This window comes from Betta splendens, chromosome 21, assembly GCF_900634795.4.
Source record: "Betta splendens chromosome 21, fBetSpl5.4, whole genome shotgun sequence".
Classification (NCBI taxonomy): Eukaryota; Metazoa; Chordata; class Actinopteri; order Anabantiformes; family Osphronemidae; genus Betta; species Betta splendens.
Genome location: NC_040899.1, coordinates 7453826 through 7467273, shown reverse-complemented (window position 1 = coordinate 7467273; position 13448 = coordinate 7453826). Strand labels below are relative to the sequence as shown.

Sequence of the window (13448 nt, the reverse complement as noted above, 5' to 3'; positions counted from 1 at the left end):
CGGTCGTGGCCCCTTTAACTTCAACTTTAACTGCCCTTGCGTCACCTTTAATCACAGTCAAATGTCATAATAGAATTTAGAGTAATAGAAAAGTTTTTATGCCCTTTCCCTACAATATTACATACAGACAACATTCAGTATTTATAATAAAAATGTCCCAACCTGTCGATACAAGAGCTGCAGTCCAAACAACCTAACATAGTCAACATTCAATTTCAGGTCTTCATTTGTTTGTATGTCAATATTTAGTTAGTGTGAGGAATCATTTGTTTGTGTACGTGACCCCCCCCTCCTCCTCCTCCTCCATCCCATCATAATGTTCCCCATGCATAATGAGCTTTATTCTAACAGCAGGCTTTGAACTTTTCCACACAAGTGTGTTTCTCAGGAAGCCTGTTTAACGTCTTTGTAATTACAGCTCGGGGCTCCCACCACCTCTCGGAGAGACTCTAATACGTAGCGCGCTCGTCGTCTGGAAGCTAACGCTGCGACTAAAACACGCACGTGCACGCGCGCGCACACACGCACATGCGCAGGCGAGTGGAGCGTCGAGCCTCCGCCCTGTTTACTCTGTCAGTCCTGAGGAGGAAGAGAGCGAGTGTCGGACTCCGTTGAGGAGAATTTAAATTAGATGTGTATTTTTATTGCAGAGGTGAAACCAAGGGAGTAGAGAGAGGAGCTCTCTGAAAGATCAGCGTTTTACTAGAGCGTAGCGCCGTTTGACCTCAGCCTTGTCTGTTTTCTACTCTCCCCGGCGCTAACTGATGCTATTTTATGGCCCCCGCCCAACCCTGACCAATTTAAACCCCACCTTTACCACCCACTCCCTTAATCTTCTCACGCTTTCTCATCCAGTGAACGGGCTCAGCAGCCCAGACTGTGGATGTGAAGACAGCACGGCACCATCGTGCATTCGATAGTAGCCCTCATTTAGACGGCAGATTGTGAGCATAAGCGATACCAGCTACTAGAGGAGACCTCTCCAACGCCTACGCATGCTTCATGCTGCAGCCTCGCCTAATTATTAAAAGTTGAATGATCATATTAATTAAAGCCCGTTTTTATAACAATCAGTTTGTTTCCAGAAACATTCATTGCAGATGTTTCACTGTATATGGTACATTATAATGTTGAGCCAGCTCATCCCGCGTCCCTGTTTCCAGATCGGGACTTCAGCATCCAGGTGAGCACGGAGCGACGGTCCTTCACGGCCGGTGAGCCGCTGGAGCTTCGGTGCACCATTGAGGCCCAGAACGTCCCCGAGCGCTTCTTCTCGGTGTCGTGGGTTTTCAGCAGCTCACTGGTGGCCGTGGTGGGCCCCAGTGCCGTGCCTGCCCTGGGCCCCGCCTACGCCCCCCGCGAGGCCGCCGGCCTCATGACGGTGCGCAAGGAGAGCGCCAACGTGCACCTGCTCAAGCTGCAGCGCCTGCGCCCAGACGACGCCGGCAAGTACATCTGCCGCGTGACGGAGCGGGAGAAGACGCCCACGGGGGACTTCATCGACCGCAGCAAGAGGTCCCGCAATGTCCAGATCACAGTCCAGCCGCTCAGTGAGTAACAATTTGTCCTCGAGGCTGCTGCTTTAGTTATTCTCCTCTTACTTGTCATTTTCTCGAGGAATAATGAGCTTCTCATAATAGCGGTTTTATCACTCATTCACAATAGCAGCATGGAATTTCTTGTTATGCTTCTCTCCACTCTTGCTCTTTTTTTTTTTTGCTCGCTCTCCTTCATTCCTTTCTCTCCAAGGTGGCCTAAAACAGATAGCTGCACGGCCTATTGTTAGCTTCGAGTAAGAGGGGAAAGGATAATGCTGCTCTTATTCCTGATGTATTTTCTGTTTGAGTGGATTGCTGAGGATTGGTAAAGTAGCATTATGGTCCTTGCCATTTCCTTGGCTGAGCTGGGAGGAGGGTAACACTAGTAGGATAATGGAAAGCAGAGGAGTCCAGACTCGAGGAGGCTGAGCTAACAGCCATGAAATGGCAGAGAAAGGGGCCTGTCTCTCTAGGGCCCTCTAAGTGGTTCCCCAGGCTAAATTAATGTGCTCTGCTGGGGCAGACGTCTTTGGATAGTTTAAGCCGGAGTGGCTGCTGGGGCTGTGTCGGGCTTAGAGCTGATCACTGCAAATTTACAGTCCAACCTTCAAAACCATGCATGCAATCCTCTCATCTGTCGCCGAGACTCTTCTTCCTGTTGATGCCAGAAGGAAAACCTTCCTTCCTGAGCTTGAATGCTAATCTCCTGCTCATCTCTTCGCTGTACCTTCACATCTCTCAGGACAGGGGGAATATGGAGTCGGGCCGCCACCAGTATAATGAAGTCTAATAGACACAGATTAGCATTTCCTCTCAAGCAGCCAGTGCTACTGTACCTTCTCCTGACCGCTCAGCACATCCTGCTAAATCAGCCAAAAACAATGGCCCCAAGCCTGCAGCTGTCTCCAGGGGACCTCTCTGTGTGGGAGGTTTTGTTTTTCCAACAAAAGGCCTTAATGGCGTTTAAAAGATGTTTATAGGCTTTACATAGTATAATAGCCATAGTTATTGGAGGACAACTTCCTCAAAGCCTAGTAGTAGTCATTATTTCATGCACAAACTACCCCTCTGTGTTTGTTTTCTCCCACCGAGCTCCATTTCAAGATGTGCTCCATCACTCTGGAGGGAGTTTGGTGAGAACGGGGAATAGAGGGTGACAGGGGTTAAAGTTGACGACTTGGATTCAGGCAGAGGTGACGGCGAAGGAGAAACGGAGGTAAACACTTGTGACAAATCAGTGCTGATGGATGAGCTGGCCTTTGCAATAAGAGAGGACAAGCTAGCCTCCATGCCAGACTGATTGTGTGTCGTATAGGACGGGTTGGGGACAAGAAAGAGAATATATGGGAATGCAGAAAAGTAGCTGGTGGGGAATTTTGAAAATTCAAGAAATAAACTTCTCTGAGGAAAGTTCGAGAAACTAGAGAAGTTTAAGGGGAGTGAGATGTATGTATCTGCATTTATACCAGTATAACAAGCCCCTCCTTATGTCTCAGTGTGGGAAAATGATAGAATCCCACAGATTTTAGCTGTGGTAAAAAAAATATATGAAACTCCCAAAATGAAACGCAGAAGAAAGGATGAAGAGTTTTCCTTTTGTTCACTCGAGTGTGATAGAAGTCAGAAGCGAGTTTATTCCGTATTCACAGAGAGCTTGTGCTTATTAGCAGGGCTGCTGAGCGGGGAGGGAAGTGGCAGAGCTTTGCCCCGAGGGAGGATAAAAAGCCCCCCCCCCCGAGAGAGCTTTTGGGTCAGCCAGGGATCTATAATGCGTGATGGACAATGAAGCGGGCAGGCAAGATGAAGCATAAAACCCCACGGCATGAAGGTGTACAGACTTTCATCCTCCTGGTCTGACGTGTGACTGTCTCCGGTGCCGCTGTGAATCTGGGCCCACGTATCTGAACGCACCCCCACCCTCCGCCTCTCTCTGGTGACCGGCTGCAAACTGCACCGCTGTCCCCTGAACAGATGTTCTTACCTGAGCCGACACATGCACGCCGCTTGTTCGCAATTGTGCTCCGCTCCCCAGAACAGGCTCCGCGATTAGTTTTATCGCCCCCGGCGTCCTGTCCTCGCTCGGCGCTCGACACGCTGCCGCGAGAAGCAGCCGGGGCTTTTTCCTAACTCCTCCTTTTCCTCTCATCCTCTCTTTCAAGAAAGCAACATCACGGTGTCATTGTCCAGTAACGCCTCCGAGGTCCTGGAGGGCGACGTGATCCAGCTCACCTGCTCGGCCCAGTCCACCGCGGGCCCGCTCTCCGTAGCCTGGCACTGGACGGGCCGGGACCAGGCGGGACCGGGCCAGGAGGTGGCCTCGGTGGATCGCGACGGCACCGTGTGGCACAGCCCCGCCTACAGGGAGCGCTCCAGCTACGGGGAGGTGCGCGTGGAGAAGGCGCAGGCCGACGCCTTCTCGCTGTCCCTGTACAGCGCGCTGCCCGGCGACGAGGGCGAGTACCGCTGCACGGTCGCCGAGTGGGCTCAGACCGGCGCCGAGCCGGAGCTGGACTGGGAGAAAATAGGAGAGATGGCAGCCACCAAGACGGTGGCCGTCAGGACCGTGGGTAAGATCATTCGGGCTAATCTCACCACAGCATTGTGTGCGTCGACTTAAAGTCAGCAAGGCATGTAAACGCAGCACACCGAGCGAGGACAGAGGCATATGGTTTGTGATTTGCCCAAGACTGATGAATGGCTTAGGCAGAACATGCACTTCACATAGTAGAGTACACCATGGTTTATTCATGCACCGCCCAGGGGACAGAGCTATTATGACACAAACACACACATACACACACACACACACACACCACCTGCCACATGTCAAGGAGAGAGCTTCCTTGACACCCATCATACCACACACACACACACACACACACACACACACACACACACACACACACACACACACAGCCTCTCACCCATATGGATTAGCCAGAATTATAAGGGTGGAAATGCAGCAGCAATGTGTTTCACAGTCCGTGGGCCTCCTCTGTCAGTCCTCAGTTAAACTGCACATCCTCGGTTCAGGCTGAAGGAGCCGGCGGAGCGGAGCCGTGAGGGGCTGGCAGGCCAGGAGCGCGCACACACACACACACACACACACACACACACACACACACACACACACACACACACACACACACACACACACACACACACACACACACACAACCGAAGGATTAGCTCCCAGCAGCATCACACGGCGCTGCTGCACGGAAGAGATGTCAGTTTTTAAGTGGCCATTTGTTAAATTCGGGCAACAACAGAAACGTTAGCTTGAGAAACAAGGGGAGCATTATGCAAATGAGGGCAGAGAAATCCAAAGCGGCTCGTGCTTCTTCAGTCGCACTCCTCGACGTCTCCTCTTTTTCACACCCAATGCTTGTTGATCAAAGGATTTTCTGAGCGCGCGCCCTTGTGTGACGGTCAATGTGTGTGTTTAACTTTGTTTCAGATTTGTTTTCAGTCCTCGTTCGTCTCACTTTAGCGTCCAGCTGCAGCTTATTGGACCTAAACTTGCCATAAAGACAAAGACTTTCCTCTGCTTCAAGTCTTGCTTTAAATTTTAAATCCTAATACCTTGTACCTAATAATAAATACAGAAAAGGAACTTGTACTTCATTTTCCCTCTAAAGTCAGACTGGGCTTCACACCAACCTGTGTTTCTGATCAGTGTAGCATTTCAATTTCTAGGTTCTATATACTTTCTTACGTGACCTGTATTAGATATTACAGGGATGTCTCCTGTGAACCATATGCATCTGTTCCTATAGTGAGGACACAGAGTTGTCTTTGCAGCTGATTGGTTCATAGAGCCTCTCAGGTGTGTGTGTGTGCGTGTGTGTGCGTGTGTGTGCGTGCGTGTGCGTGTGTGTGTGTGTGTGTGTGTGTGTTAGTGTGTGTGTGTGTGTGTGTGTATATTATATATATACCTTGTTTTGTAATTTAAAAAAGGATTTGTATTTATTCACACAATCAAAACAACAGAGTTGACCGGGAAAAATGGATCACCGTGAAATCCTATCTTCTGTCACAGAGTCGGACAAATGGATGTTGCAGTGTGGAAGAGGGGCCCAGATAGAAGGAGAGGGGAGACCTACTGTCTGTCAGAGTTATGGTCCCAGGCGGCCGTCCCAGTAAAGAAAGCCATTGATTAAACACCCTGAAGGACACCGGGGGCGACGGCTGCCAGAGGAAAAAGATGGCGTGAGGGGAAAGTGACGGCTGTTGACCAAAGCAGACCGAAGAAACAGAAATAAGCTTAACAGTCATTTTCCAATCGCGGAAATGCCTTAAAATAACAGGACCTGGTTATTAAAGGGCCGCAGATTAAAGCCTCCCTCACTCTCCTCCCCTGCCTTCAAGTGAAGGTGTATCTTGGCAATAATATATGGAGTTTTTAGCTTAATGAGGATAGTTTAGTCTTGGCAAGGAGTTAGATCGAACAGCAGCGCTTAGAGGAAATCTCTCCCCTGGGTTTTCTTTGTTGCATCACCATTAATTTTGAGCGCTTTTCTCACAGTCATGCACACAGACTCACACAAGCTGGAGGTTGCACATGAGCTACAGTAAATGACTGTGTCACGGCGTGGGACCTCAACGATGGGGGAAAAATGCTGGTGAAGATCGAGAAGCGCTTTACGTGGGAGACGGCGCATTTAAAGTAAACACCGTCTGCATTTGTTCCAGCAGGAGGCTTTGTTCCTCTCAGTGGCCGAGCTTAAGGTGGACTTAAAAGGAACGTTCCTTCCTGGAAATGATTACGCACCCTCACATCATTTGTTGAGCTTTAAGCTTTTAGAGAACAGACTCAATCACACGCGCAGGCTTTGTTGTGCTATTACATGCAATCGGCAGCACTCTGTTTAAAGGGCTTAACATCAGTCAAATAAAAGTCCATTTAAGCACGCGTCTCACTCCCCTCTCCTTCCACCATCTAGAGTCCTCCTTCATGGCGTCGGCCTCTTCGCGGACGCCCTCCGTGACCTTCGGGGACTCCTTTGACCTCCTGTGCCTGGTCAAGCCTCGCCACAACCCGCGCGTGCCCACCTCCGTCACCTGGCGCTTCATGCCGGCGGGGACGGAGGCCGACGGCGACGGCGAGTTCCGGGACCTGGTGACGTTCACCCGCGAGGGCACGCTGCAGTGGGGCGAGCAGCTGCTGGGGCTCGGCACCCGCACCACGGTGGACCGCTCCCTCTCCAACACCAACTTCCGGCTGTCCGTGACCCGGGCGGGGCGCCGCGAGGCCGGCAAGTACCAGTGCACCGCCGTCCTCTGGAGGAAGAACTACGACGGCAGCTGGAGCAGAGTGGCCAACCGCACGTCCAACCTCCTTGGCATCAGCGTGCTGCAGCCAGGTAGGCCGCAAAGCAACAGGGATCCACACACGGGCAGACAGAGTCAGTCACACTCACTCGCACAAAGTGAAATCAGCAGAGCTCGGAGGATTCCTCCCCGTCCTAATTGCTCTTAGTCTATGGTTTAGCCACTAATTGGAGTGTGCGTGTGCGACTGTGTGCGACTGTGTGTGCAGGGTGGAGTCCATTAATGGAGTGCAGTGAAAGGATTGCTAAATATCCCACAGGAGGGGAAACTGAATAAAAGAAGGAGAAGGGAGACAGAGTGCTAAACAGAGTGAGTGATCTGTCCTTGAACCTTGTTCCTCGGCGGAGGCATTAAACCGTCTGCGTTACCCTGTGTACTCCCCACGAACACAAAACGGGCCTTTCAGACACAGCCCAATTAGTGGTTGAACACGAACAGCAAACACACACCCAGACGCAGACACACAAACGTGCGCTGGCCCAATTTAGCCCAGCCCGGTGTGCCTCCACAGCGTGATACTACATTTATTCAGGTGAATGTGCCCGAGGCAAATACTCATCCTGCTGATAAAAACCACGGTTGCAGTTTATATTTCAAAGCAGCCTAGCAAAGCATTGTGGTACATGAAGTACCAATGGGATCCAGATTTTCAGGATTTGGCAGGAGGCCTATGAGCAAAGGGATGAGAGGTATCATTTAAACCTGTAATAATATCAACCGCATTTGTGGCCACAGGCAACGTGTAAGTACATTATGCGCAAGCGGGACTTAGTCTGTCTGGTTGCGAGCGACGCTTGGTTGGAGGAGAAGGAGGATGCTGCGTTTAATTCACAGGCAGAGTGGGATGAGTCGCAGCTGTGGTGAAGCTGTTCTCATTCCTGCTGCTGTTGGGTCAGATACTGTAGGTAGACGCGGTGCTCCAGCTGCTCGAGTGAGCTCCGGCCTGGTCCCCCGGCCTTTACTTGTTATGTGGAAATTGGCTCATCATCTTCACCTTACCCCTGCGTGCGGTTCACTTTGTTTATTCCTAACCGGAACAAACCTGAGGACACGCTGGAAGCCACACACACACACACACACACGCACACACACACGCACACACACGCACAGGAGTCAGATCCTGGGTCCTCCTACTCTCTTCTCTTGCTGCGTCTCCATGACAAAGTCATCAGTTACCTTGGTAATGCCATCGGTAACCGTGACGATGCGATCAGCTGCTGACTGAATGCCAATCAGTAGTCGCAACGGTGCGTAAGGGCACCCTCCCACAGGAGACACAGGATGAGTGAGATATTCCTTAATGTCAGGCTCAGGCCTAGTTCAGGCCTGATCATGCTGCATTCATCTCCTAATGTACAGTATATATAATATATATATTTTATATATTTTTCCATGCGACTGATGATTCATTTGTCAGACGGCAGCACGCCTCTCCCTGCCTCATGCTTCTCCTCCCCATCTGCTGAATGTTAACCACTTCTGCCTAAATGAGCGGCTGGCGTTTTCACACAAGTGGAATGAAGGGAGAGGGCGCGCGTGTATTAATTTCTGTGAGCAAAACAGTCTCTGACCAGATATATAATTGCATAAGGCTTTGAATCCGGCGGCGGCGGCTCATTACGTACAGTGGGAGCTGCCTCGCCGCGTGTCCACTTTCTCCCGGGCGTGTCTGCGTTCCTGCATGAACGCTCCGTGTTCCTTTGATGTGCCTCTGAGAGCTTTCATGTGCTCGCCGCACGTATGCGAAGACGCCGCTGATACCGCGCATCCCAACAGCTGAATTGCTCCTCTCAGCTGTCTGACGGTCCATTACGCAGCCGTCTTGTACTGCGAGCGTGCTTCTAGCACAAGAGGGTTTTCAAATGCAGAATGACTCTCCTCATTAAATCATTGTGGAACTTCAAAAAAGTGGGGAGTGGAAAGTAGCTTCAGAAATGGCGCCGGCGGTCCAGTCGTGGAGCTGGATGTGAGTAAAAGGCGCTGGGTTGGGCCGGTCAGCTGCTCATAGATCAGGCCCACTTCCTGCTGCGGCGCCCGTTAGCAGCACACTGCCTGGGTCCTCTGGGTCAAACGGGACGACTTCACTGCACACACACAACATTTTAAAGGTAATTGTGAGGGCAAGCCCTCGCAGCGGTCGGGCCGAAGCGTCCGCATGCAGCAGGAGCACAGATGTCATTAGACGGAGACACGCCGAGGGATGACCTCCCAGAGTAACGCCGTAATTATCTTACGGTAGGACGCAGCAGAGGATCCCCCCACAAGCACACCATAAACACACAGCGCACGCGGGCTCATATTACAGGAGTCATATTAGATTTCCACTGATTGCGTTTTCTCTTTGCCTCGTTGCGAAATGCGATAATGGCAAACACATGTTCAGCATGGCAGATCACCAGGGAAGCCTCAGTCTCCACGACACAATCTAATATCAGCTCCTCGTAATGCAAACACACATACACACACACATACACACGCAGGACCCATCTCGCAGCCGTACAAGCGTACAAACGGAAAACATGCAAAGCTAATTATGCTGAATCTTCCCTAATGGAAGCGGAGTTTAGATTAATAATGGTTTTGGGAGTGCAATACAGTTTCTGTGTGTGTGTGTGTGTGTGTGTGTGTGTGTGTGTGTGTGTGTGTGTGTGTGTGTGCGTGTGTGCGTGTGTGCGTGTGTGCGTGTGTGCGTGTGCGTGTGCGTGTGTGTGTGTTTGCCTGGCATGAGGAGAGGGATATTAAGGCCGTCTGGTTATTGGCTGCGCTAGAATGATGGTGATGATGGAGGGGGGGAGGGGGGGTGTCCCACTTAGTTTCTCTTCATCTCCTTTCATACACCTACACTTTGCTTGGCTACCTCGCATCCACATGATCAAACATCACGACACGGGAGTGGATGCTTCCTCTCCAGCGGGTTAGAGGATGCGCGCCTCCCACTTCCTCCATTTTATCTTGTCCTGCTTCGTCTGCCTCTGTCTCTCTGCGAGAGTTCTTCAGAGTGTCTCCTCATTTAATACGGCCTGGCACCGGCAGCTGCTTCATGCGCTCTGCTTTCATGCCAATGAAGCGCTCGCCACCCACTTGTTATTGATAGCCCTGGCGTCACGGCGGTGATCGGAGATCCCTGCTTATCGGAGCATGGAGAGGAGCTGTCTGTCATCATTAAGGCCGGCCTCTCGCCCCGCTGCTCCTTTGTTCTGTCGACATTTAGTTCTCGCTCCCCCCATAAGTCTTTTTTAATGTCTTCTTTCCCCTTCACTCTCACTTAACTGCGTGTTCCTCCACTCACGCCCCCAGCTTCTTACTCACTTTTGTGATTTTTTAATATTTTATAATTCCCTGTTTCCTCCCACTCCTCCTCGTGATTCTGTTCATTATGTTTACATTTTTCTTCAAGTCGCGTCTCGCCGCCGTCTGTATTTCATGAATAATAAGGATACGGCAGCTGCGCTTGTTTGCACACAATAGCAGCTTCATCACAGCGTTGCAGTTGGTGACAGGGCTGTAAATGTCGTTTGCGCCGCGTTTGCGACTGCGGCGCGGGTTCGGGTTTGCCCATGAGCACACCCGAGGGCAGTGATCTGCAGCAGCCTACTACCTGCGTATGCTGCATACTGAATCAGGATCTGTCTCCTTCAAACACACATGAACGCCGAGGACAATAACAGGAGATAAATGAGGAGCCACCGGGAGGAGGGGGGGGGCGCTGAAACAGAAAATAATTTCATAAAAGGTTTTTGATTAATCACGTCTGTTTCAGACATTCAAGGTCAGGCTCCTCCGCCACGCGCCTTCCTCCTCACCAGACTAAACCCTTTGCACTCTCGCTCTCCCTCATGCAGGAACACAGGCGCATTCTTCTGTCAAATCCAATCCAATCTGGCTTCATTTCCGCGTCCGGCACCAATCTGCAGACACAATGAGATTCTGCCTGTTGTGTCTCTCCATCTCGCGCTCTTAAGCACACGCTTGTGTGTTCTGCTGTTGCTGTAATTGAAGTTATAACTCAGCGCTAGCCACAGCGCTGCTACTCGCCATGTAAATCAGGGGCTAATAGTATGAGGAGAGCGGGGGGCGTGGGGGGGGCAGTGCCTCCTGAATGCTCTCACACACACACACACACACACACACACACACACACTCTGCCTTTTCCACCCTGCGCTAACTGAAACACCACTGTTCCCCGCGCTTTAATGGGCATAATGTGTTTTATGCTTATTGGCAGACCTCTTTGGAACGCGCACACATGCACGCACGCCTGCGCTCCACTCCACGCCGGCTATTAATCTCTGAGAGCTCCCCTGCCCTGACCCTCCCGCCTCACCCCCTTATTGTGCATCCGTTTTCCTGTTGGGCCAGCAATCACTCTCTCAGGCAGCCAGGAAGGAAGAGGGAAAGTGCAGCCAGTGTACCACTGGTGGAAAATAGATATTATAATGGTGGAGATTATGTGTGCGTAATGGGAGATGATGAAGGGGGGGTTCAAGGCCGCTGGTACATGCACAGATCCCTATAATTAGCCTAGACTTAACAATATTGTAAAGGGGATTGGAAAGGGGAGGGATGAGAACTGGTAATATCCCTCTGACACAATGGGATCATAGATACATCACAGTCATTAGCATAGAAATTAGGCTCCCGTTTTGGCAGAGGCCCCTCTTCCAGTCAGGGGAACCCCATCTCTCATTTCTTCTGGCATCCCGCTCTGATCCGCGCCCCCCGTGGCAGAGGCTCAGGCGGGTGGAGCTGAGGGAGCGCGGGCCGGAGCAGCGGATCTGCCGGGGATGAGGGTGTGTCTGAGACGCTGAGTCCCGACGGGCTCGCGGGCCGCGGCCGCGGATTAGCTCAAGGCTGCGCTAATGCTAATGCTAACGGCAGAGCAGGCAGCCATTAAGACTCCTAAGTCCTCTGGAGTGGAGCTGGAGAGGCGGCCTGCTGCTTTCTGAAATCCCCCCTGGAGCATGTTCTCACTTTCTGTCTTTTGCATCTCTCTCATCTTTTGCAGGCTCCCTCCCTCTACTCACTCACTCACTCACTCACTCACTCACTCACTCACTCACTCACTCACTCACTCCTCCGCTCCCTGTTAGGTTCTTGTGAATATCTATTTAGTTTGGTGCTATACATGCATCTCTGATCTGTTTTGTTTCCCTCTATCTCCTCATCTTTATAAAGTATCACCCGTCACTTTTGTATCTGTTTTTCTTCATTCCTCTTCTTTCTTCACTAACTAAAAGCATCAAGTCCAGTGGTCATTAATTATTAGATTATGACTAAAACAAGCTAAACGTTAGGTCAAGGCTCAGTCCACACCTCATTAAAATGCACATCTGCAAAGGTGAGGCTGCTGAATATTCATGTCAGTGTCAAGTGATGATGAGACCGGATGCGTTCAGACGAGACAAGCCGCGGATCATAGTAAAACAGAAGGGATGAGAAAGGCAATAATTGGCGATGACAATCATTACGGCGAAGAGGAAATAAGGGGGTCGAAGCAGATCTGTCGACTCCAACATTTAGATCCCGTCTTGTATTAAAAGACTTCACCTGGAGCAGTGGCATAAAACAGAGATGAAAAATGAATTGGATTTCCTCTGTAGCCAAAGAATAAAGGATAACATTCTTTGATTTTAAATCTCAGGCTGTGTTCTCCTCCTCTGAACACTTGGCCAGGCACTTCCCCTGCTCCTTTGAAGTTATCTTAAAATTGTGTTACACACTTTGGCGAGGGCGAACTGACACGCCACAGTAGCATCCTTAGCCGTACGTTTCTCCTCCCCCCGGACCTAAACTTGTTTTCATCTGCTCTGCTTCATAAACAGCAGTTGTACAGTGAGGCTTCTGGGGGTTTGGAGGGCACTTTGCTGCCCTGCTTCCTTATCAACACTGTGGTCCGCGCACTTCTACTGATAAATAAAAGGAATAAAGACAGCTTTGTCTCAAGTCTGCAGTTTCCTGTAGCTGTTAAACCAGACAAATTGGGCACACATGGGAGAGACCAATTTGTCTGTACTGTGTGTGTGTGTGTGTGTGTGTGTGTGTGTGTGTGTGTGTGTGTGTGTGTGTGTGTGTGTGTGTGTGTGTGTGTGTGTGTGTGTGTGTGTGTGTGTGTGTGTGTGTGTGTGTGTGTGTGTGTGTGTGTTTGTACTCTAATGATGGGACGTGTTCAACAAACTGCTGAAACACCAGTATCTCCAGTGGAGCTGGGATGGTAGGAGGCACTCGGTGTGTACAGGGCCATTACTGTAGCAACACATCTACCGTCCACAAAATAAAATAATTTTTGATTAACGTTTTTTTTTAATTTTTTATTATGGCTTGTGTAATGGAAGCGTAACTAAAGCCCCTGTTTTACTGGAAGATCAGATGAGGAAGACCCATAACGGCATCTTAGCTATGCCACGCTGATGGTGGTGAAAGCGTTGCCCTGGAAACCACAGTATAAGAAGCTATCAGCATCTTTAACCTCAAGCTCAACGTCAGCGTTATTTTAAGTTTTGCTCTTTTACCTGGTTATGAAGCCATTTTCCATTTTTTTTCTCTAAAGAAAATAAACAAAAGTGAAACAACAGGAGA

The 13448-nt window shown here is 50.4% G+C and overlaps 1 protein-coding gene across 1 annotated transcript in view; it reads left to right on the top strand.

The window, feature by feature from the left end:
- The window catches only part of LOC114846875 (immunoglobulin superfamily member 3-like), a 49745-nt gene that overhangs the window by 31103 nt on the left and 5194 nt on the right, over positions 1–13448 (top strand). Inside the window, 3 exon segments of the mRNA XM_029136073.3 lie at positions 1164–1550; positions 3698–4105; positions 6485–6904. Of these exon segments, the coding sequence (XP_028991906.1) occupies positions 1164–1550; positions 3698–4105; positions 6485–6904 (1215 nt within the window).